The following is a 26,504-nucleotide window of genomic DNA, read 5'->3' on the forward strand; positions in this document are numbered from 1 at the left end:
AAATCCCACAAGGCTAGAGATGGTTGTGTGGTGACAGAGAAGATACCTCCACACCAATCAAACCTCTAGTTTTCATCAATAGGAGAGATTATTTGTAGCTCAAGGTTGAACTGTGGGGTCCTTAGTGCTCTTTGAGATTGATTCTTTTCTTGCAGATGTTTCATTACCAAACTCGGTAATATCAGTACTAAAAGGGAATGAAGTTTGCTCTCATTTCATATACTAGTGGCTTGCCCTATCACTATTTCTGGGAGGGGTTTTGTTAGTTCCTTGAGTGGGCTGTTGTTTACTTTTTGTTTCCAGGCATTGGTGTGTATGGGAGGTGTTGGGGTGAGGGAGAGAGAAAGCGTCTGGAATGAGGGAGAATTAAATATATTATTGTTTTTCCATAGTACCTGGATGAACTAGTTGCTTCCTGTTTTCTCACTTTCATCATACAAGTAATGAAGCATCTACAAGAAACCAGGCTCACAGAGCACCAATGACCCATAGGATTAAGCTCCCTGGACACTTATTTTCCTTTGAAAGTCTTTTTCAGCTTTTCTGCCATATTTAGTAGGTCTGCTGAAGCATTTCAGATTCATTCTCCAGCACAATCCCAGTAAAAAAAAAATTTAACTGCTTTCCAATTTTGCAAGTTCAACACTAATGCACATTCCCAAACATCATTTGGAGGCTGGGTATTCCAAAGCACCATATACCTTCTAACCTCAGCAATTCCATTATTTAAATAATGAAATATAGCAATAGCAGTTAGACTTATATACCGCTTCATAGGGCTTTCAACCCTCTCTAAGCGGTTTACAGAGTCAGCATATCGCCCCCACAGTCTGGGTCCTCATTTTACCCACCTCGGAAGGATGGAAGGCTGAGTCAACCTTGAGCCGGTGAGATTAGAACCGCTGAACTGCAGATAACAGTCAGCTGAAGTGGCCTGCAGTACTGCACCTAACCACTGCGCCAACCTCGGCTCTCACCTTAAAAGCACAAGATCATTATTTCAATCACTGACACCTGTTTCAAGCATGGTTAAAATAAAGAGTTAGAAAAACAAGTTAGTTCCAACTGGTGTGGAGTGGGAGAGATAGAAAATTGAAAAAGTAGAATGGTATAATGTTGAAGATAACCATTTAGGTCCAAATTTTGCATAAACAGCATACTCTATAAAACGTTATAATCTAATTAGAAAATCTCAGAATAGGTGTAGAGTAGGTGAACTGTCAACATGGCAAAATTTATTTCTTTTAGACTCCCATTATCAATTTATAAATACTACATTGGTCTGTGCAGTGAAAGTTGCCACTTTTATAACAGAGAAAAGATTGTGTGGAAAGTCCATGGCTGTGAGCCACAAATCCAATCAGTCCGCAGAATTTTGCGATTTAAATTTCACTCTTGAATATGGGTAAAAACTGGTGAATTCATTCATGAAAAGGTAGCTGAGGTTCTGTTCTAAAACTGGGAATGCAAAAGTAGATGAGAGCAAAGAAAGCTCAGATCAAATGCGTTTTGGGAGACAAGATGCTTTAAGCTGCTTCAGCAGGATAAAATTTATTTACAATATTCCCCCCCCCCCTGCTACTGCTAAGTATGTTTGTTGACTTGACACTGTCCACTACAGGTCATGGTTTCTGACACTATAAAGCAGTGTTTCTCAACCTTGGTGACTTTAAGTCCTGTGGACTTCAACTCCCAGCTGGCTGGGGAATTCTGGGAGTTGAAATCCACAGGACTTAAAAGGCCTCAAGGTTGAAAAACACTGCTATAAAGAAATTGACCACATGCCACTGCCACAATATTGAGCTATGACGTTCTTCTGGAGAACAGAAATACTATCAATAAAAATAAGGCATTTTGTTTTTCAGCACGCCAACATCCCATTCTTTTTTTCCAATGAGAAATATATTTTATTTAAGACAAAAATACAGATAAGCATTGGCAGCCTGACTAATGTCAGTGTAGGTCAGTGAGGGCGAACCAATGACATATATGTCGAAGATGACATGCCACGCTGTTTTGTGTAACACCAGGGTTCATCTAACATCCCCCCCAAAAACTATTCTCGAAAGTATGTCTTGTTCTTGCACAATTTGTGGAGGCTGCATGAGAATGGGGTGGCCTTCCGTTAGGCCTCCGGATTCTTTGAGCGCCGTGCAAGAGGGCTGCATTCTCGTGCAGCCGCCAGAGCCTTCGAAAATTGCATGAGAATGAGGCCTGCATTCGTAAGGATTTCAGAGTCTGCATAAGAGCCATTTCAACACTGAAGGCCTTGTGTGATCCACAGCAGCCTCGGGGAGGCCACAGGGGCCTGTGAGCAAAAAGAGAAGGTAAGTGTCGTCCAGCAGTTCCTGGGGGGCGCTGGGCCCTGGAGGGGGAGGGCAATCTTGCCATTGGGAATATGCAATGGTGCTAGGACTCAGGTAGGCTAAGGCCCTACCTACTTCAGGTTCAGCCTTGATGTTGCCACTAAGTGCCACTGTTCAGGATGGCCTAGAAAGGAGAGAGAAATAAATGTTTCTCTTTTGTAGGTGTGTGTGTGTGTTTGACAGGGCAGCAGAATCAAGTTAGGCATTTTTGGAATTTTTGACAGGCCCAGTAATTCGCCATTACTGGTGTACTTTGTGGCATAAAGAACAGACCCTTGGAAAGCTCGACAAGAGAAAACTGAAAGACAAATCTCTCCCAGGATTCTGCATGGTATATAACCATGATGGTGAACAGAGCCCTCTCTGCGGGTACTCAGCTCCACCGCGCATGCGTGCGCACCTCCTGCCAGCCAGTTGTTTTTTAGGTCTCTGCCGAAATATGCATGGGGGATTTTGCTCCCAGGAGGCTGCAGGGAGACCTACTAGGCCCAAATGAGGCACCGGGGGGGTGGGGGTGTTTGTGACGCACGCATGCATGGGGAGATGGTGGGAGCACGGGGGGGTGGCGTGTGCATGCACGAGGGGAGGGGGGTTGTGCACGCATTGCATTCCATCACAAAAAGATCAGCCATCATTGGTATATAAGACAACACTGGAGGGGCATGAAGATACCACAACAGAGAAAATTGTTGTGGGGGTATGATACATTTCAGATGATCAGGAAGCACAAAATATTCCAAATTAAATTCATTCGTAATTCCATTCAGTTATAAATGCAATGCATTCAAATGTAAACTTGTTTTCCTCTAACACTGCTTTTTTTTTTTGAGGGGGGGGGTTATTGCTCAATCACTTGAAACCTTTTGCGGGTTGATGCCTTTGATCTTTGAATAAGAAAGTTGCTGTGCACAGCACTGAGGCATGAAGGAGAAAATGTTACTCCAGACTGCCTAGTGTAACTGGGTCAAAACAATTGTTCAACTAAAGCTACACCAACACTGTTACCTTGGATGCCTAAAACCATATAGAAACTGCTTTGTGTTTATGTGTTCTGTGATTAAGGTCTAGAACAGGTTCTGTTGGACAAATACTTGTAGGTATCTCTTGTGTAACCATGGGTGTGTACCTTGCTCTCACCGCTTATTTTTTATAGGTTGGCTTTTACCTGCACTGCACCATGTCTTTAATTCTTGAGCTGTCTTTTTGTACCCAAGCTATTTTCTGCAATCTGAACTCTCCTGTTCTTCGTATTTACACTGAAAATTCTTCAGGCGTTGAAAAGGGAGGGTACGAGGTGGGGATGAGCAAGAAGAGGAGGAAATTGTCAAACTGAAAACTCCACAGTGTGAAATAGGAGCAGGAGTTACAACGATACAGAATAAAAATGCAAGCAGAAATCACATTCCTTTCCAATTTTACACCAGTTTCAAATTTCCATTACATGCCGTGTTAGTGAATAACATATATATTTTCCTTCAGAGTAATAGGATTTTATCAAGGACGCTTACAGTAAGAAAGATCTAACCATATATACCATCATGATAGATTTGAATTAAAAAATATACTAAAAAATAACAAGAATTGCTTAAGAGAGGGAAGGAGGAAAGAAAGAAAGAAAGAAAGGGGAGCTACCAAAAAGCCCTTTTCAATCATCTTTTTATCTATTATTTTATTTGTTTTGCCTTTTGTTTTTAAAAATGTTTTTTTTCCTTTTATAATCATTTATATATATATTGTGCGTATATGCACTCTCTTCCTTTTTCTCTGTTTTTGCTTCATTAGATATAATACAGTAATATTTTTAAAAATAAACTTCAATAAAGTGCATCATTATATTTATAATTGTATTAAGGATTTAATTACAATAGGAATATCTAATGCAAACTGGAAGAAGAGTAGAAAAAGATGCAAAGGAGATCTTCGTCACAACAAATTTAAACAATTTTTGTAACTCTTCAGCCCTCCTTAATTTACAACCAATGATCAAATACCCCTTCTTTTATTTCTAGACAAATGCATAAAACAGCAACTTTTCTCTCCTAATGTCACAGGAAGTCCCTTGAGGATAATCAGAAATAATAACATACTTTAACCTCGATCAAATAAACAATGTTTTTCCCTTCCTTATAATATATTGTTTTCAACAAAGAAATATTTCAGATTTATTGAACCCCATTGCATTTATATATTAACTGTTATGTTGTTGGAGGTGCAATGAAATCAATGCTTCATTTACATATACATTTCTACAGTGTCTAATACAGTATTCATTAATCCAGTTTTGAGATTCAATATCAGCTGCTCATGTTCCTTTGTAGTTTATTCTTGTAATATAAAAACTCACATTTGACTAAAGGAAAAATACTTACTGGAAAGATAAACATATGGGGTCAATTATGCAGTGAACTATGGAATTGATGTTACCTGTAACAAACCAATAACATCTCAATATGCATTATGATTATAATTAATAATGACCTCCATTCACTGAAATGTTTATTGTATGTTTTATGCATCTATCTGTCTCTGAATGAGTGCCTTGTAGGTTTTTGCTTCTTTTTTTAGCCCTTCCCCCCCTTTTTTATACTTTTCTTTTTTTTTCTTTTTGTATTCAGTGAATGCAAAAAAGATGTGCAGGGAAAAAGAGAGAGAATAACAATATTATTCTGCTGTCCTGTCCAGCTGGTGATGGCTTTGAAGGGCTTTGAAATGAGAGTTTACCTTATTTTATTCTCTGTGACAGATTAAATAGATATTTTCATTTAGCATAACAAATGATGTGCCTACTGGTAGGGTAAAAAAGGAATTTATTTGCAAGTGATTAGTGAAAATTGATTGTAAGAACCATTAGAAATGGCACTAGCACCAAATCTTCCCTCGAAATTTTCTAAACAGGCTTCATTTTAGTAGTCTGGGTATCTTCTTACATCACCATTCCTTAAACCTAGAAACATCCCAAGGTATGTGTGTGGGAAGGATAATGGGAAAGAAGTTGTAATGATGATGACAGAAAATATTGTTTGATCTCAGAAATTAAGTAGGTGTAGACCTGGTTGATACTTGGATGGAAGACTATGATGAAATAACACTAATGACAGGGTGTCGTCATCGGTGGAAATGCAGTCATTAGAAATTAGACACAACTCAGTGGCGCCTAAGGACCGTGACAAAGTAAGGGTTGTAACACAAGACATTGTGCTTATTCTATATGTGTACATCTAGAATTATATGTGTAAAAGAAGCACATGGTTACCTAGCAGGAAATGGTTTGAAAATGTAATGTTTTAAGAGAGACTTGTCCTTCAGGGTTTCCTATCCTCTCTCAGCTGGAAGGAAGAAACATGACATTCTCAAACTGAGGCTGGAAATAGAAACTAAACAGAACAGAATAAGAGAGTTGGAAGGGAATTTGGAGGTCATCTAGTCAATCCCCTGCATGAGGCGGAGACCTCATACCATTTCAGACACATAGCTAGCAATAGCAATAGCAGTTAGACTTATATACCGCTTCATAGGGCTTTCAGCCCACTCTAAGCGGTTTACAGAGTCAGCATATTGCCCCCAACAATCCAGGTCCTCATTTTACCCACCTCGGAAGGATGGAAGGCTGAGTCAATCTTGAGCCGGTGAGATTTGAACAGCCGAACTGCAGGACTGCAGTCAGCTGAAGTAGCCTGCAGTGCTGCATTTAACCACTGTGCCACCTTGGCTCGTAGCTGTCCAGTCTCTTCTTGAAAGCCTCCAGTAATGGGGCACCCACAACATCTGAAGGCACGGCATTCCACTGGTTGATTGTTCTCACCGTTAGGAAATTTCTCTTTAATTCTAGATTGATTCTCTCCTTGATTGGTTTCCATCCAAATACAGATAGCAGCTACCTCCCCTGCATTAAAAATTATTTCTAGCCAACCCATGTGGATCGGGGTTGGTGAACAGTGTTGCCCTACCACTTATGTGGTTTCCATATAGAGAAGCTACAAATAAAATATATATTTAAGCCATTTTAAGATGGCATCATAAGCAGACAATTGTGAATGACCAACAACTAAAGGTTAATTTTGTATTCCTTCAGTGAAAAAGGAAAAAATGATTGAGACCTTTTTTTCTTTTTCTTTTAGAAAAACTTTTCATTCAAATTGCACTTACATCGTCTCTACCTGTAGTGAGGGTTTAACAATACAGCACTTAATTGTTTGCAAAGTATTAAACAGCCTGCCCTAGATAAATCTGGTGTTAGAACAGAGATAATTTTCCTTGTCATAAAAATGGTGGCAGGGTTGCCATCTAGTGATGGAAAAAGGAATTGCTTGAATAGGTTATATACAGTACGTGTCGTGGAGATAACGAGAGAGTATGTTCAATAACCTGTTGGAGTTATTAATAATTGTGAAAGTCTTATTGTTTTGCTTCAAATGTCACAATGCAAGACTTTGCAAATGAGCATGTTTCTCTATAAGCAAATCTATTAAAGAATAATTGGAGGTATGAAGATGATACAACACTATTGTGTACAACACTGAAAATAGGGAAGACTTGGAAAAATTGATCTGGAAAACCAAGTTATAAAGTGAAAAAGTAGGATTGAATTAACATCAGGAAAATAAAGATAATGACAACAGTTGCAGATTGACATAATTTTTTTATAATCAACTAGGAGGAATTAGTTTGAGAATTTAGCTTCCTTGGATCCAAAATTGTTCACAATGGCAGTTCTACTCCTGAAGTCAAACGCAGGATAACCTTAGGCCACACTGCAATGGTTAACATGAATAATATCTGGAAAAGCAGACATATTGATGTAAATACAAAAAACGGGCTAGTTAGCGCAATAGTCTTCTCTATACTGATGATCAAAGAAGAATTGATGCCTTTGAAGTGTGATGCTGGCGTAAATTATTGCATTCAACATGGACAGCCAGCGTAACCAACAGAGCAGTGCTGAATCGTATAAAACCAGACATACCACTAGAAGCCAAAATCATAAGACTACGTCTGATTTACTTTGGCCATATCATGCATGCAAATTCATTAGAGAAGTCAATGAAAGGAACTGTGCTGGACAGGACAGCATAGGGACCCCTTTTGATTGATGTCTTTAAAAGACATGATTAACAAAGGGAAGGAAAGAAGAGAGGGAGGGAGGGGGAAGGAAGGAAGGACGGACGGAAGGAAGGAAGGAAGGAAGGAAGGAAGGAAGGAAGGAAGGAAGGAAGGAAGGAAGGAAGATTTCCAATGCTCCTTGGCAGCTTCCCACTAGGAAACTCCATGAGACGGCTGAGAGGAAGTCAAAAGTCTCTTTTGCTCCCACTGCTTTTTTGCCTATTCATGAACATTCTGGTTCTCTGTTTAGGTAAGAAAATATCTCTGAAATCTAGACAGCATACTAAAGAGCAGAGACATCACCCTGCCAACAAAAGTGCATATAGTCAAGGCTATGGCTTTCCCAGTTGCAATGTATGGCTGTGAAAGTTGGACCATAAGAAAGGCTGAGCGCCAAAGAATTGAGGCCTTTGAACTATGGTGTTGGAAAAGACTCCCGCGAGTCCCTTGGACTGCAAGGCGATCAAACCGGTCAGTCCTAGGGAGATAAACCCTGACTGCTCTTTAGAAGGCCAGATCCTGAAGATGAAACTCAAATACTTTGGCCACTTAATGAGAACAAAGGACTCACTGGAAAAGAGCCTCATGCTGGGAAAGATTGAGGGCAAAAGAAGAAGGGGATGACAGAGAATTAGGTGGCTGGATGGAGTCACCAAAGCAGTCAGCGCGAGTTAAATGTACTCCAGAGGATGGTAGAGGACAGGAAGGCCTGGAGGAATGTTATCCATGAGGTTGCGATGGGTAGGACATGACTTCACAACTAACAACAATAAAAATCCCATCTTAGGCACAAAGCTAGAGGTGTGACTGTGGACCAGTCACTTTCTCTTAGCCCTGAGAAGGAGACAAGGGCAGAATACTTCTGAAAAACTTTGCCAAGGAACCTGCAGGAGTTTCTCCAAGCAGTCTCTGAGAATCAAACATGATTGAACAAAAATATATGTGTATGCAGACACAGATACACAGCAGAGATGGCAGGACCAAACTCAATTCGATTTGATTTGCTGTTTTACTGTCTGTTCTGCACTTAGCTGGAACTGCATAATAAAAGTATTGCTATTATGATTCCATAGAAGATGCTTTGGATTCAATTAGAATCTTTCCAACATGTGTTTCTTGAAAACTTCTCAAATGAAGGCAAACATATATGTCCCAGGATAATGTTGCAGGATCTAATCTGGGTCGGTCACCAGGACCAGAGGTTTAGTCTTCTGAACTTTCGGTCTCGTGCTGGAGCCCATCTTCAGGGAACTTCTCTGTGTGCTTTGGGCTGTTCTGTGTGGTGCTTATATGGTGCCTGGTTGTGTGTTTTAATTTGTTGAGAATTTTAATTGTTGAGAAGTTTTAAAACTTCTTCATAGTCTTTCCCATAGAGAATCCCCAAACAATTCAAATTTTAACAATAGTTTAAACTGTAAAAGCAAAGCCATTTAGCAACAGGAGAAAGAAAAGAGATTTGGGGGGTGGGGTTGGAAGAAACCCAACACTGTTATTCATTCAAAGGTGGCTTGGGTGAAAATTCAGGTTTTCAAATGTCCATAGAAATTCTCAGTCATCCAGGTCATGGTTGTCCCAAAGGTGCTTTTTTCAAGAGGCAACTGGACTTTCTGTTTTTCTTTAAAGACATTTCACTTCTCATCCAAGAAGCTTCTCCAGCTCTGACTGGATGGTGGGGAGTGGAAGGATTTATATTCATTTGCATACTTTTAGAGAGTCATTGAGGCCACCTAGAACTTTTACTGTATCATCAGGGTCACCTGATTAGTGCAAATGGGTGTGGAGCTTTCTTGGAACTGTTGAAAGGACTGTGTTGCAGATTGGAGATAGATGATGTTGTATCCCTCCCCCTCAGTTGAAAGAGGGCTGTTAACTTAACATAGATGGCCTCTTTGACCCCTCTTTCAAACCAGCAGTCCTCTCTGTCCAAAATGTGGACTTTGCTGTCTTCAAAAGTGCGGCCTTTGCCTTTTAAATGCAGATAGGCTGCTGAATAATGTCCTGATGGATTACCGCTCCAAACCCGATTGCAGAAAATCTGACTTCAGCAACAGAGCGGTCAATGCCTGGAATGCCTGGAATGTGTTACCTGACTCAGTGGTTTCATTCCCAAACCCCCATAACTTTAACCTTAAACTGTCTACTGTTGACCTCATCCCATTCCTAAGAGATTTTGCAAGGAGCATACATAAGCGCACCAGTGTACCTACCGTCCTGTCCTAATATTCCTTGGTATTGGTATTCATTTCACCTATTCATAATCATGTCTATACTTAGATCTGTTATCTAATTCCTGCTTGACGAACTCAATAAAATAAAAATAAATAAACAAAAGGTTGTGCCATGTGGGATTTCAGCCAGTTCCCCTCCTGAGTAACCCCCGTGTGACATCCGCGACCTTAAGACCCAACAGCTTCCGAAAGCGCAATTCTGGTCCCTGGCCGCTAGGAGGCGCCCTGACTCCGTCCGCGGAAAACCAGGCTCACGGAGGAGCAGCTTCAAAGCCCGGCGCTGCGCTTGCAAAGCTGCGGCAGCGGGAGCGGCGCCGGTTGGCTGCTGCCCCCGGCCTGAGGGAAGGCGCGCGGCTGACATGAGCCAGGCGGCCGCCGAAGGGGGAGCCGCAGCCTCCGGAGGCCGCCCCTCACCGCCCGCCTATTCCTCTTCCTCCGCCTTCCCCGCAATCGACGGCTGGGCGGCGGAGCTGATTGCGGACGCCGCCGAGGACGGAGAGCCGCGGCGGAAGGCGGCAGCGGAGGAGAGGGAGGCCGGCGGGGCTCGGCCGCTCGCTTACTGTCTGTCCCCTGAGACCGGGAAGGAGGTATGGTGGGAGGCTGCTGGGGTGGCCGGGTAGAGCCAAGCATTGCAAGGGGGAAGAGACATCCCTGGGCATCCTTAGGGGTTTGTGCATCCCGGGGGTGGGGATGCTTGGGAAGGGGATGCTTGGGGAGGGCGGCTGGGTTCCCACGACCCCCCGAATCCTAGGTTAGCCTACCGCGTTTTAGTTGAGCGTCTTGTCCGAACTTAGCCCCTGTGCCTTATTCCGTGGATTGTGCAAATTCGGGACACTGAGTTCCTTGACTAACACGGGTTAATGGGTCGTATGGACGCAGCTCAGTGCCAGGAAGCAATCTGCAGAGTGGCAGGAAGGCAGCTGAAGGATGTGAAAGGCATCCTTTACATCCGTGCCACTTTTGTGGGTTTGCCTCGTTATGGGCGTGCCTTCTGCTTTTTCTTTATTTTGTTCAGGGATCACTTTACCTCTGGAAGCAGTTACTCCACAGTGCAGTGAAGCATCCCTATATAATAATATAATTGATCCGATACTTAAAAAAAAACAATGATTAACCTTGGGGTGAGAACATTACCTGCTGGTTCTTCCTCGATCTTTCACTAGTGTTTTTTGATCCACCGTATCCTTGGAAATCTTTGAGCTGGAATTGCTTAAACACTTTTTTTTCTTAAGCTGTTTTCAATTTTGAGTCAGTCATTCTCTAGATTCATATTAAGTATCACAAGTTTCTCTTCTGTTTCTGCTACAGTTCAATATTTAAATAAAATGGAGAAAGTCACCAAAGGGAGACAAGGAGAAAGATCCCATCAATATTGTGAGGCCACTGCTTGGTTTGCTTACATTAATTGGGAAATGTAATTTTAAGATGGAATTGACTCATTCCCTGGAGGTTACAAGGTTAGGTTATATCTATATTCCACTTAATGTTCAAATGCATTTTAAACTATTGATATTAGTATCTAAAGAATTAAATTATTGAACATCGTTTGCATCTGTGGATTTATTGGGCTGTTAGCAACAACAGGCACAAGAAATAGGCCATTTTTCCATGCTGCACCTTTCCTACAGAGTTTATATTCTACCCAGTTTCACGTAAGGCATTTAAAACTTTTTTTCAAACTTATTTTTAAAGGCTATTTAGTTTGTCATGCTAAATTTATTTTTAATTGGCTGACTTTCTGAATAACTGGGCTGTGAATATTGTACTATTAACATCCAAAAGTATTTTCAGTTGACTGGATAATGCAAATTGCAAAAAAAATGCATTGCTAGCATTCAATATACATTTTTTTTTAAAAAATTGGAAGAGTGCCATATAAGAGAATAGTGAATTAAAAAATTTAATATCCATAGAAATGGCTCATTAATAAAATACTGTAGTTGAATTATGTTTCTTACCTCACACACAGACATAGGAATGTCTTCAAGCATTACAGCCTAGTTAAGGATTTTCAGGACACATAGTTTTATTGCAGAATATTGGAAGTGATCTCTTTTGAACAAAGCACAACAGTTTTGTCTCTGTGACTTAGTTGACAGAGCAGACTTATCATTTGCTACTTCATAAATACGAATTCTCCCAGAATAAATTCAGTGAACTTCAACTGACACCTCTTGAAGAGACTTATTCAGATGTTTAAATGTGTGTGTGTGTTTAGAGTCAAGAAATTATTTCCCTCAAGACTGTTAAGAGAAAGATAAATACCTGAATTAGAGTGTCAGTTTTCTCCTACTTTGTTTCTATAATAGCATCAATACTGTTTTATATGCTCAGATTAGCCCAAGGGAAGAAAATGTCAGGTTTGGTTTTGCTAATCCTTAAGAGTCCATGCTATCTACTCCTGGGTGATGACTGTCACTCTTAACTTTTGTCATGTTTGTTTATGTTTGTGGAGTAATGGCTACTAAACTTCCATGCCTCCGTTAATAAAAACAATCTAGCATAATTGCTTTTGAACATGTCTGCTATGCCCCATTCAAAGCAAAATACAAGATGTCATAAGCTTAACTAGCTTGGGTTGGTTTAGACATTCTATAATTAACTACATGAATTTAGCCACATTTATGCCAAATAAATCATCTTTAAATAGGGTTCTTCTCTAGTAATTGGGTTAAGTGGACATGTTTGTGAGGCTACTTTTAAATACAAATTTATATGCGTAGATTTATTGGGCTTGTTTCCTAGGAATGACTTGTTGGTTGTTCAAGATTGTGTCACTTCTCACTTTCCCTTCTAATCTACAATCTAGAGCAGTGGTGTCAAACTGGCAGTATCACATCAACATATGACGTATTGTGACTTTTCCCCCCTTTGTTAAACCAGGGGTGGGTGTGGCCAGCACATGACGCATCCAGCCCATGGGGCGTGAGTTTCTGGTAGTTTTCAATGAAGGCAAACCAGATCAGTACTGTTTAACCAAGTGAAAGAAAAGCGAACACATAAATCTTTAGGCACAAAGTTTATTTCCTGTTTATTTTATGGATGATGGGTGAACCCAAAATGAATACTTCAATTAGGGATGCAAAATAATTTTGCTGTGGGTTACACTGAATTTGTGGGTTCTGGAGAATTTGTGTGTTCTGCTTCTGCCAGACTTCATAATACCAGTGTGTGTTTTTCAGCAAAAATAAGCAGGAAACCTGTATATGAAAAGAAGGTACAGTATATTACGGAAAGTAGTGTACAAATAGTGTTAAGTAATTAAAAATTACACTGAAGAAATGTGTATAGAAGAAGCCTGCACTAGAAAATTGCCAAAGAACAAAAACAAGGTAAATTATTTTGTCCAAAAATTAATTAGTACTTAAATCAGAGAAAAAAATATTGTTAGGAAATATTGTGAATGTAAGTAACAATGATTTTTTTTTGTGGATTTTTACAATGGAGTTCTGCCATATTAACACGAATGGCAAAGTAAATGGAATTTTTAGTGTTCTCCTTAGTTAGAACATCGAACATAAAACATAGAATCGTAGATGTGGAAGGACCTCAGAGCAGAGGTGGGTTGCTCCTTGATCAGCAAACTGTTAGTACCGGTGGCGGAAGGCTCTGCCCAGGCGCGCAAGCTCGAGCAAACCAAATTTGAACCCCACCTCTGTCTCAGAGGTCTTCTAGTCCATCCCCTTGCTCAAGGCAGGAGACCTTATATTATCCTGGTCATATGTTTGTCAGTCTTTTTTTGAAAACCTCCAGTGATGGATGTGGTTGAGTAAGATCTAAGTGAGAATAATAATCTCCTGAAGGAGTATGTTCTTAATTCCTTCTTGAACAAAGCAGTCTAATTCTTTTTATCCGTTTATTATCAATGTAACAAAATATTAATAAATATAATCAATAAAACTGCAAACGTAATACATTTGTCCCTGCTACAGTAACTCTTTAATCTGAATTTTTGTCGCACTGAGGATGAGGACAAGTGATACCATGTTAGTTTTGAATTCCAAATTTGCAACTGACCCAAATTACATAATATGGATCATTTGCTTGACAGTGTTCTTAACAATGAGCAATATTTTCTGCTTTTAGTTTTTCTTGTTTGGTGTAAATTAGTTCCTCACAGTGGCACGGCAATAATCATGTTCATTTTAACAGAAGAAAGTGATAATTGAAATCCCTTGGAGTCAAAAAGGAAATCTGGCTTAGGAACACTTAATTCATAACATTTCTGAACATATTTTAGAGTGCTCTTATCTATCAGAAAGGCATTGCCAAATATAGCACTATCTGGAAAGATAATTTTATTTCTGGTTCTACCTGATTTAGGAAAACACTGCAATATTTGTCTTCCCTGAAGTAATCTTTCAATCCGTTTTTCCAACACTGCCATTCAGAAGGCCTACCGCTTCAGATATTAGTAGAGATAATGCCCAAATATGTTTATGTAGTATATTCTGTAAATTTAGCCCACCGTCTATCTGAAATCTCAGTGGGAGTATCTGAGTACCTGAGTTTAAATGTTTTTCAAATAAACAAGATGAATTATTGAAAATACTCTGCTCCAGTCTTTATGTATGTCCTTGTTTATGTTTTGAACCAATACAGAAATATCAAAAGAAAATTCTTGACTAATAATAGATATTCAGCTATATCATAGATTTGTCTCAATCCTTCAGAGACTCATAATTCAAATTCTAAAAGTAGTTTATTTAAATGTCACAGACTTTTGCAAGGCTGTAATTGACAAGAACTTAAGGCATATGTTTATGCCATTTGTTATCATGTTTGTTTTCTATACGTTGTGTGTGGTATAAGCACAACATAATAGTTTGGCGATTGCAGAGCTACCAACAGGCAATGGGTGTGGGTGAACAATTGTCATATGTAAAGTGCACCTAAACATCCTGCCTGCTTGTGGAAAGGTCACCAGAGGAAATAAGGAGAAAATGATGTAATGTTTATGTAAGGCCTGTTCCTTGAAATATTAGAAGAGCTGATTTCAAGTGATAGTCTGTGACCTAAAAAGTGAAATATAATTCTGATAATAGGGATTATTTAAGGCTTTTAAAGGTGCCGTTGAACTTTACAGAAATTCAGATTGGATAGATAGATGATAGATAGATAGATAGATAGATAGATAGATAGATAGATAGATAGATAGATAGAGACAGACAGACAGACAGACAGACAGACAGACGTGTGTGTGTGTGTGTGTGTGTGTGTGTGTGTGTGTGTGTGTAAAAAAGAATATGTACTAAAATACAGAAGAAAGCAAAAATAATATTTAATTTTGTAATCATAACTTTTAATAGAGTAGAAATACTATAATAGAGGTATTCCTTGACTTACTTTATGGTGATTAGCAACTGTTTGAAGTTATGAAGGAGCAAAAAAATTTCACATTCCAACAGCCAACCTACCACCCTGCAGCCACCCCAAAGTCACATCGTATTTTGAGGATGCTGGGCAACCAGCCCATATTTATGGCTGTTTGCAATGTCCCACTGTCCCATAAGCATTATATATGATATTTTTTTTGGCATGTATTTCTAGTTTCTGCAGACAGTGGATTCACTTGATGACCATGGCATTTGTTTAATGACAGCAGATTCCCTTAATGATTGCTGCAAAAAGATGTCATAAAATCAGGTCAGTCAGAGGATGACCTATTTAATGACTGGCACCTCTTACGACCGCAATGCCAACCTTGCTTCCGGTCATAATTCAAGGATTACCTGTAGTGATAAAGTAGGGGAAGAAAACAGTTTTAGAACAAATAGTGATGATGGCATAGGAATCAGGAATCCGTCATGAGTTTTTCCACTCATAATTCTAACCAAGATTTTCTAAAACATGGTTTGTTGGATAAATGATAGTGATCTGGCTTGTACATAAGCCATAATGGATGATACCATACATGGTGTTAAGCTGAAAATACACAAACTGCTTTAAAGGCACTGTTTGCTTTAAAAAAAGATAACACTTGATGGAGTACCTAGTTATATTAGGAGTATCTATTTTAATTCAGTTCACATACCTAGTATTTTCACCTTTTAATAATGCTTCAACATTCATTTTGAATAATCTTTCTTAACCTGATCCAAAATTGAAAGGCACCAGGTTGCAGAAGATCACCATAAGATAATAGATTCTATTACATTTCAAGCAGAATTCTCACCATCAGATTTAAAGAAAATGTTTCTGTTCTATAAACATTCCAAATTTATGCTGGGCCAAAAGAAAGAAGTAGTTTTAAATTTGCAGCAGTTAGCTTTTTCTGTCACTTTCCTTTTCAAAACATGAAGTAATTGGAAAATTATGTGATTTTACTGTAGATTATGTTACATGTTTCTTTCAAATGGTATTATGAGAGAAAGGACAATTGTTAAAAATTTAACCGTGTATTATTTCAGATTCGCTCAAAGACCATTTTATACATATTCCAATAATCGCTTTAAATTAGGGAACTTGTTTCAAACAGATTCTTAGATGGTGAACTCCATCACCTTAGATGGGTTTTCACACACAAAAAAATGCTTTCTGCAAAGAGTGGGTTGCTCTGATATTGGAAAGGATTCAAGCAAGAAAATTTTGCATGCTTGTCATCGAGAAAAAAACATGGAGAATCAAGTTTGTCAAGCATGGCATTTTTTTAAAAAAAATTGTGTTCTGTATGTAGGTTCACATAATTTAATCTGAAATAAAAAAATTGTGTTCAACTGTCAGAATTTAATTTTGTTAAATAAATCAAAAGTCATTCAATTTTGGGATACAGGGGATGTTCTCACTTTGCAGGGGCAGTAATTTTTAAATTATCTCTTTATTTCCAGATGAAAGAAGTAGAAGAATGTATAGAAGAGATGTTAATAAGGCTGGATGAGTTCTGTGGTATGACTGATATGGTATGTTTAGCTTCTGAAGACCTTGGAGAATCTAAATGCTTCCTCTTATGTTATCCCCTCTGGAGGCCATCTTGAGAGTGATTTAGAAACAGCAGCTCAGCTGCAGTGAGCTGTGTGGGAAGAGGGAGCTACAGGACTTTCTCTCTTCTCTCTCACACACTCCAGCAAGCGCGCACACTCACATACACATGCTCACATTCTTCCTGAGGCAGCCATCTTGATAACAACCTTCTCTGAAATGGTTTTTATTACTGAGAACAGTGGTGGTTAAGCCACAAGGTGGCACCATGGTGCACAAATACGGGGCCTAGACAAGTGCTCTTGTAAATTTTATGTGCACCAATCTTACCTGCATGCATAGACACAATAAGAGGCTCTGCTCACAGTTGTCTCCTTGAATACCATATGAAAGATTCCCTGGGTTAGTTCTAGAGAGAGATTTTGCGCACACTGCCCAAGATTTCCCCTCTTATGTTTCAGTGGAGAAGATAACCTAATGCCATGACGTTGATAGGTGTCCAAAGGTCATCTTGGAAAGTGACTGTGGACTTTTTACTTGAGGACCCAAAAAAAAAAAAAAAAATTCCCAAGAGGCCCAGTGATCTTGTGTCATGAAAATTGAGCACAGTACTTTGCAACTGGTGATTTTAAATACAGTCCTGTTCGTATCATCCGTGCAAATATCGCATAACTTCTTTAATCAGTGCTTTGCATTGCAATGATTTGTGGGCCTCTTTTTTTAATCATTGCATTCTAATTCATGATAAATAAAGTGTGACCCACATCAGCTTAGTTTAGAAAAAAATGCTTAAAAGGCTTTCCAAAGAGCATTACATATTTATTAAGCACGTAGTGCATCGACAAATGGTAACTTGCCTTTCCTAAGTATATATAAATTGTTTTCATGGGTATTCAGATTCTGCCATTTCAGATTTCTCTGCTCCAGTTGTAACCAACAAAATATTTAAGGTTACTTTCCTGGGAATTATCTCTTATCGATTTCAAGATCATATGTTTCTGCATAGATAATGGTAGAATTATGTCTGTTAGTGTCTCGCCTTGTAACTTTGTTCTCATTGTTTTCTTTGCTGTCTCTTGTATCCAAGGAGCAGGCAATTATTTTTATTATGTTTTTATTGGTTTAAAAATTTTACAGTCTGCAGTTCAATATATTGCAGTACATTACAATAATGGTTAAACACAACAAGAGCATGAAATACAACAACAACAACAACAACAACAACAACAACAACAACAACAACAACAAAAGAAGTACTAAAAGCTTAGAACTCAAAAATAATATGATTCCCTGATGAGTCTTCCTCTGCACGGACAATGTATTGGAGACTTTACTTATATTACTTTTTTTGAATAAGATACATTTTGTTCTAATGAGATGTTTTGACTAATTAACAATCCAAAATCACTTGGATAGATTCAATAAATATTCAGATTTCCAAGAACACTTTTTATCTAGCCTCTTATAGAAAAAGAGGACCAACTAACTTCATTTGATCCTCATTAATTGAAAGACTTAGACGATAAAATAAAGCCAGGGAGAGCTTTGAAGAGGGTAACAAACAACGTTGATGGATCAAACTTGAAACAAGCAGGGGTTAATAAATTCAAACCAAAGTATAATTCAATGGCAGGAGATGCTCATGGGAAAACTCCCCCAACATGTAATGTTATAAACATAATTTCAAACAATTCCAATGGTGGAAAGAAAGTAGAAGGTATCAGAAGAAGCCACTGAGTCTACAATACAGGAAAAAAATGGCAACATAACAAAAAATGGTTTAATATGCTATTACATTAGCATAGTAGTTGTTACTTTATCCTACCTTTTTAATTTTTTGGAAGCAAACACTACTCCTGCCTCTTATTCTCCCCACTAAACTTTTCCTTGTGATAATTTCTTGTTTATTATTTATTACATTTCTACACCACCCATTTCACCTAAGTGGATTCTGGGTAGTTTGCAAAGGAATTACAGAAGAATTGAGTTTGGAAATAATCTATTGGCTGCTACATTTTCTTTTATGAAATATTGTGCAATTTTCCACAAGACACTATAGTGAGTCCACATATTTTATGTGGTTTGGTCTTTAATGTGGCACCAAGGGGATTTCTGCAAGGACTTACCTGTGTTTTTTTTTTAAGGATTCTATTTCAGCAAAGGCGTGCATAAAAAAAGAAAAGTATTTGCTACACATTTCTTTCCTTATAAAGTGCATAAAGATTTCTTTAGGAGAGGGAAAACTAAGCATAAGTTAATGTGGAATGAAAATTTCCAGGAAAAGCCAGGGCTGTAGGCTGGATTGAGATATTGATTTAACATTCTGAGAGAAGATTGTGGCAAACTATTGATCTATTGTTGACCAAAACCCAATATTGAGATGACTATGAAGTCACCAGAAATCGGGCTTTATCTTAAAGATGCTGGAGCTTTTATGGTAAGACAATGTAGACTGTGGATTGAAAGGACAGCAGCTCTTGCTTTAGCTTCAGAAAACTTCACATTTTTGTTACATGCACTTGTGTTTACCTTGTTTAGCATGTTTACAACAATCAGCTTTTTCTATTGATTCTCCTGTACCCAGTTATGTTTGTTGTGTTGATTTTACTTGACAGTTTCTGATGGTATGTTTCCAAAACATACTAATTATTATTTGTTCAATGTACGTACATGTTCTCTGACCCCCAAAAAGGGGGCATTACTTTCCTGAACCAATTTTGTGTTTGTTTTATTGTCAAAGAAGAAGGGCTGCTCCTATAATACTGTAGTGTTTCCCTTCATCCTTCTACAGGTGATAAATGTATTTCCTTTCTTTTCCTTTCCTTTCCCCCCCCCACTTTTTTCCCTTTCCTTTTTTCCCCTTTCTTTTCCCTTCTCTTCCCCACTCTACCCTTCCTTACCCTACCCTCTCATTTGTCTCAAATGGTGAACAGGAGGGTTAGATTAGAAGACCACCAAAGTCCCTTTCAACCCTATTACTCTATGTTCTATGAGACCCTATTGCTGCTATTCTGCTGTTGTCTTCTAAAGAACTGGAGCCACTTGGGCTGTGCCAGTGTCTCTCAAAATTGTGCGTACAATAATGTAGCATTATATTGCTCAGCTGGCAATGCTGTAGGTATCCTAACTCTGCCTATTGCTCGATTTAATGCAAGTCTGGAAAAGCAAAACAGTAAATAATGGGTACAACTCTACCCACCACTCACTCCCAAACAGAACAGAGCAACCTGGAAGCTAACCTGTGTTCTCCTGAAAAATAAGGAGGGAGGGGGGGGAGAAATAAAAATAAAAAATAGCAGCATTGCTTCTAAACATCCTTTGTGATTTTAATCTGGGTTTGTTGTTTTTAGCTTTCTTCAACTAAAATAACAACAGAGCAGAGTGCAGAGGAAGAGCACAGAAAGGAATCTAACAGAGGAGATGTAGCCAGAATCCTGGAGCCAGGCCCATGCAAGTCCTCCTCCAGTTGTACAGTTGTAGGGTGCATTGTCAGCTAATTAGTGATAGGCAGAAGAGGGTGGATAGCAAAGCCAGAATAGATATAGAAGAATTGTTTTTTCTTGTAAGATGCTGCATACAAAAAATCAGAACAGCGCCTCTGGCAGTGAATCAGCAGATGTAATGGAAGCATGCTAAGAATCAACTTTGGGCGGAGAAATGTATGTATTCTTGCAACCTTAAGCTAAAATACGAAACATTATGTGGCTTACGTATAATGGAGTCCTAGTAGCTGGTAAAGGCACAAGCTGTCAGTGTAGCATAATTGAGGGTGAACTACGGAACATATAATTCCTAGGAAGGAGTCTACTGGTATCTATACTGAATTTTTTAAAGGAAACTGTTTGGCACCATATAATACATAAAATGGTATCACTTGCATTTTTACAGTATACTAAATATCTTTTTGTATTTGTTGGCAATGCTTTGTGATACTGATTTTTTTTTTCTTCATGCAGATTAGGAGTGATACATCCATTCTCTTGGAAGAGATGATTCCACTTATTAAGGCCAAGGTTTCAGAAATGAACAATGTCTACACAAAAGTGGATAAACTAGAGGTTTGTTGCTTACATTATGCAAAGTTGGAACAGAAGCCTATGCTTTCAAGTAGGTTCTGTTCTGTTGAAGTATTTAAAAAGATAGTTACCATTAAGGATCATCACACTGTTATCAGAAAACAGGTGGGGAAAAAGTGATAGATAGATTTTTTTAAAATTAGAATTCACTAAAAGCAAATGTAAATAATGTGACATATACCAATACCAATTTTGGATAAGTTACACTGTGAACCACATTACACAACAAAACACAGACATGGAAAGAAATTGTGTATGAATTAAAAAAAGGAAATATGGCTAACTCAGGTTTCAGTATTTAATATATCTCTTTGTAGTTTTCTACCCTTGTAACCAGTTTTCTAACTCTTGTAACCGCCACATCTTACTGCTACCTTGTGCCTTTTAATATACTCACATCTTCCTTTTTGAGGATCCCAGCTCAATTCAATGGGACTTTCTAAGTGTCCCATTTTCTATCAGACACTCACTATTCACATGTTTGTTTCACTGTATAATTCATTCCTGATTTATTGTCCCAAAGTTGCTTTTTCAAGAGGCAACTGACTTACTGGTTTTCTTTGAAAATGTTTTGCTTCTCATTCTGCTTCTTGGATAAGAAGTGAAACATCTTCAAAGAAAAAACAAAGTCTACTTGCGTCTTGGAAAAGCACCCTTGGGACAACCATGACCTGGATGAATGAGCATCTCCATAGATATTCCTCATTTATTCTTTCTATAGGTTCAAGACACATCGATGTATGAATTTCCCTTGGAACTCTTTCACTTAAGTACTAATATAATATTTGTTTCTATTCTATTCTTAGAGAGTCACTGTAATTCCCATACAAGTAGTCCTTGACTTACGACCACAACGGAGCCCAAATCTCTGTTATTGAGACATTTGTTAAATGAGCTTTGCTCCATTTTACAGCTTTTCTTGCCACAATTGTTAAGTGAATCTACTGCAATTGATAAGTTAGTATCCCAGTTGTTAAGTGAATCTGGCTTCCGCATTGATTTTGCTTGTGAGAAGGTCGCAAAAGGTAATCAAGTGACCTTGGGACATAGCAATGGTCATAGATATGAACCAATTGCTAAGCATCTGAATTTTGATTACATGATCATGAGGATGCTATAAAGGTCATAAGTGTGAAAAAACAGTCATAAGATACATTTTTCAGTTATGTTGTAACTTTGGTCACAAACTAATTATAGGTGAATTATAAAGCCATGTTGCAAATTTTATATATGCTGGCAATATAACTTTTCACTATTATTTTACATTTTGTTTTCAAATAGAAGGAAATATTGATAAATTTTATTTTAAAATACTTTAAAAATTACTCTCCTCACTTTCTCTGTTATATGTATCCAATATACTAAGTGAATCTGTTTAGACCTGAAAGTTATTAGTTGGTAACCAAGGAAAATGACTCAAAGTCTACCCTTCATAAATGTGGATTTCTCTCTTTTTAAAAATATATATATATTTAAGATATAACTACTATACCTTGGGAAAATGGGAATAATGCAAACTATAGTTGACAACATTCCTATTCCTTTTTTTAAAGTTTCCAACAGCAAACAAGAGAGATCAATATTGCTTCAGTCCATTTAGTATGTCAGACATAATTTCAGTATGTCCATTGATCGATCTCTCTCACACACACACACACAAACACACAAATATTCCAGTTGCTGAAAAATAACTTTGGAAAATGTTTTCAAAAATTAAGATATCAAACCAATTATTTTGATGACTTAATCTCTCTCTGTGTCTCTTAGGCATTTGTGAAAATGGCCGGCCATCATGTTTCTTTCCTAGAAGAACAAATTCTCCAAGCAGAGAAGATCCATGCTGGATGTCCTCCTTCTATTCAAAAGCTGCTTGGGCCACTAGTTTTCCCTTTATTTAAAAAAGTAAGTAGGAAAAATTTTCAGACATGAGAAAAAGCCGCTTTGAACAATACTTCCTCTGCCATTTTTCAGCTATAGACAATTATTTTCTTTTGGGGGAGGGACATTTCACAGATTATTCAAAACTTCAAAATTGCTGAGCCTCAAAATACCCTGCCATGAAAACCTCTGCAGTTTCTTTGAACAAGTTCAGTTCAGTTACATATGCAGTAAAGAAAAAGCATCTGATCTATTCCTTAAATCACCATTCCGATTTAAGTTCATAGCAGTTCTGAAGCAGGTTCTTGGATTATCCTGATCGTTTTCAACATAGAGAACAAAATTGCTTGAAAGGTTTGAAATTCACTGTGTGAATTTGGGTATTGATTTATTGGATCAATGGTGGGTTCCTACTGGTTTGGCCCAGTTTGGGCGAACCGGTAATGGTTTGACGGCCTGGGTCGCTGGAACCAGCAGCAAGCTAGGCCTTCCATGCCCCCCGAACCGGTTCTCCTGGCAGCGCCATAGGCGGCACTATGCACTCACAAGCAAACCGGCAGTAGCGGCTGCCAGAACCCACTCCTGTGTTGGATGTATATCCTGGCCTTCTAGGAGCATAAGACAGCATCAATACTGTAGTGCTCCTTCATTTATTTCAGCAGAACAAGGCTATGGTATGTGAACAACTGTCTGGTTCTCCCAGAGAACCTCCATGTCTGATGGTGAACTTGAATCCTGGTCCTAATTCAGCATTTTTTTCCATTACACTATATATACTGTATATCACCCTACTCCTATCCTATTTGACTGGGCAAATATTTTCAGTGAGCAAGGAGACAGGCAGTGAGGAGGGGACCCTGTGTATTGTTTGTTATTTAAATTATTTGACTTTTATCTTTTAGACAAAGTCTTCAAATGAGAAAAAAAACATTAAAAATTTAATGGATTACTCAGTATCCCAAAATCTGTCAAATAAACAATGCAGTGGACAACTGCAAAAACTCTTAGTATTAGAAGGACTGGAGAAAAAAGATGTGTCAGTGGTTCTCAACCTGTGGTCTGTGCACCCATAGGAGGGGGTAGCATGTAATGTCATCGTAGTGCCCATGAAGGCTTGAAGAAATGTTAAATCTTAAGGCTTGGGGGTCCGGAGTTATGGTCCATGGCCACAAAAAGGGGTCCATGGGGAAGAAAAAGGTTGAGTACCACTGGGATATATGCTTTCCTGGCTCCCAAAAGAAAGGAAATGAGCCGAGGTGGCGCAGTGGTTAGAGTGCAGTACTGCAGGCTACTTCAGCTGACTGCTAGCTGCAGTTTGGCAGTTCAAATCTCACTAGGCTCAAGATTGACTCAGCCTTCGATCCTTCCAAGGTGGGTAGAATGAGGACCCAGATTGTTGGGAGCAATATGCTGACCCTGTAAATCACTTAGAGAGGACTGTAAAAGCACTGTGAAGCAGTATATAAGTCTAAGTGCTATTGCTATAACTAAATCCATGAAGTGAATATATCTAGAGGTTAGTTCCATATTTGGGATGCCTTATAGAAGAGGCTTTATCTCTGGCAGGCATCTGTTTTGTATCTGAAATACTGTGAAGAGCCTCCTTAGATTTTGCTTATCAGCAGATTTGTATGAAGAAGTTGAATCTTTATATCCTGCAACTCAAACTCTTTAGCATTTTAAAGTTCAAAACCAACCCTTTGGCTTGTTATTCAGAAATAAACCAGCTACTAGTGGAAATCTTTTAGCACTGGATTAATATGTTCTCAACAGTCATTTTTGCATAATACTTTTTTAGAGAAAAATCTCAGATACAATGAATTGTAATGATCTGGTTTGAATTTTACCAGGATATAGATATCTGTTGCTGGATTAGATTTGTGATTGGATATGTTTCTGTTTCATTGCTTCAATAAGTAAATTTGATTTGCTTGCCTTTTTAAAACAAATGGAGCTTCTTGGTGTAGAATAGCTTGAATATAAATCTCTTGTAGAAATTATACATGAAAGGTATTTTCCCACAATTGTAGCAATTTTTAAAGGTATGAATGGATGCGGTTTTTTTTCCTATTTGAATTTTAAAACATATTGTCTGACAAGCAAAACGTTTTAGAATTAAAATGCTAGAAATTAAAATGTTCTGGCGTGCTATTCTTGTAATGTCACTGTTGATAGATGAACATTTAAAAGGGTCTTGAAGTTTTAGTTTTATTATATGATTTATATTCAAACAAAAATTTCATATATTTTGAGAACAATACCTAACAATAGAAGTTAAAAATAAAGTTGCGTCTAGAAAATAAAAATAAAATCTATGTCCTAGGCCACAAAGTTGCCCCATGGGCCATCCCAGAGACAGCAAGGGACCATCCCTGCTGTCCTGAGCCCGGCCACACCCACCTAGTCGGCTGCAATGAGCAGGCCACACTCACCCAGTCCCCCAGGGCAAACAAAATCCTGACGTGGCCCGCGACGGGTTCGAGTTTGACTCCCCTTTTGTAATGCAAAATTTACTTAACTACTGTCTTGCTTAGCAACATAAATTGTAGGCTCAGTTGTGTTCACAAGTCAAGGACTACCTGTATTCAGATATCCCAAAATATTTTAGCCTGCCTGTTTTTGACTAATTTTTCAATTGTATATTCTCACCATTTTTTTATTACTGGCTTATTGATAATTTTTACCGATGTTCCAGTGAATCACTTTGGTAAATGTATTATGTTGCTGTTTTAATCATTTTGTGCGATCTTCCTGCACACGCTGAAATATGATCAACTTTTGATTGATAATTTTTATTTAACTATTTATTTCCCATTATTTTATTATTATTGTCATCGCTAATGCGGTTTAAATCAGTGTAAAAAAATATTTTGGGGGGGGGGGGAGAATTGGCAAGGAATGAGATCCCTTCCTAAATATATTGGAACAGACTTGGGTGGATTATAAAACTTTACTTCAGCCCTGTGTCCTGATCTGGTTTGTGAGCCTCTGAGTTTCACTTTCCTGTCCGCCCCCCCTCCTCCTCCTTCAAGCGAGACTCTGTTTGGGCCTCTGTTAATCTCTTTCTTCATTTTTGTGGTTGAGTGAAACAGCTACTTTAGGCCAAATTGGATTATTCATGCTTTTGGATACCATTTTTAAAATGGTATACGCTGCCTTCCGGGAAAAAGAAGCAGGACTCTGTTAATTTTTTTAAATGTCACAACTTAACTATTTTTTTAGTCGGGGGGGAATTTTGAGGGGGTAAATATGTGAATGGGAAAGTATGTGTGTGGGTATAAAGGAAGGAAGAAAGTTACAAAAGAATGAAAACAAGATAAATGAGCATGAAAAGATATAAACAAAAATAATCTCTAAGTAAGTGTTTATCATGTTGGTCTGTTCCTGGAGATGGAGTTTGAGATATATTTTTAAAAAGTAATTATACAATAAAAAGCAAGAAAGCACTGAGAAGCTTTTGGAATTATTTAAATGTTGAAATAGCTTTTTTCAGTGAGTGAATCTCAAAATCTGCCTTGGAATATTGCAGAATGTAAGGTTTCTTAAAATTGCCAAGGTTGGAAAATATTGGGGTGATTGTAACGTTGCATTATGTTCTAAGAAGGACATCACCAGTTAGGATAAATTATAGAGGAGAAAGGATCGTGTTGATAAATGCAAAATCCTAGCAGGGTATAAAGGAATACCTGCAGTGGTGGGTTTCAAAATTTTTTAGAACCTATTCTGTAGGTGTGGTCTGTTTTGTGGGAGTGGTTTGGTGGTTATGTGACCGTGTGGGAGTGGCTTGATGATCATGTGACTGGGTGGGAGTGGCTTGGTGATCATGTGATGGTGGGAGTGGCTTGGCAGTTATGTGACCGGGTGGGAGTAGCTTGACAGTCATGTGACTGGGTGGAAGTGGCTAACTTGATGTGACTGAATTCTTTGCTGCAAAGAAT

General features: G+C 38.4%; 1 protein-coding gene across 2 annotated transcripts in view; it reads left to right on the forward strand.

The window, feature by feature from the left end:
• The first annotated feature begins 10,021 nt into the window (after positions 1-10,021).
• BCAS4 (breast carcinoma amplified sequence 4) overlaps positions 10,022-26,504 on the forward strand; it is a 34,062-nt gene continuing 17,579 nt past the window's right edge. The window contains exons 1-4 of one of the 2 annotated variants that reach the window (XM_087720464.1): positions 10,022-10,281; positions 16,522-16,593; positions 20,569-20,670; positions 22,456-22,590. In XM_087720464.1, the coding sequence (XP_087576590.1) occupies positions 10,054-10,281; positions 16,522-16,593; positions 20,569-20,670; positions 22,456-22,590 (537 nt within the window). In that variant the 5' untranslated portion in view covers positions 10,022-10,053. The remainder of the gene's footprint in view (positions 10,282-16,521; positions 16,594-20,568; positions 20,671-22,455; positions 22,591-26,504) is intronic. The other variant, XM_087720465.1, reaches the window with a different exon arrangement.

The sequence above is a fragment of the Thamnophis sirtalis genome, unplaced genomic scaffold (assembly GCF_051295495.1).
Source record: "Thamnophis sirtalis isolate CommonGarterSnake01/CBP01778 unplaced genomic scaffold, rThaSir2_p1.2 scaffold_7, whole genome shotgun sequence".
Classification (NCBI taxonomy): Eukaryota; Metazoa; Chordata; class Lepidosauria; order Squamata; family Natricidae; genus Thamnophis; species Thamnophis sirtalis.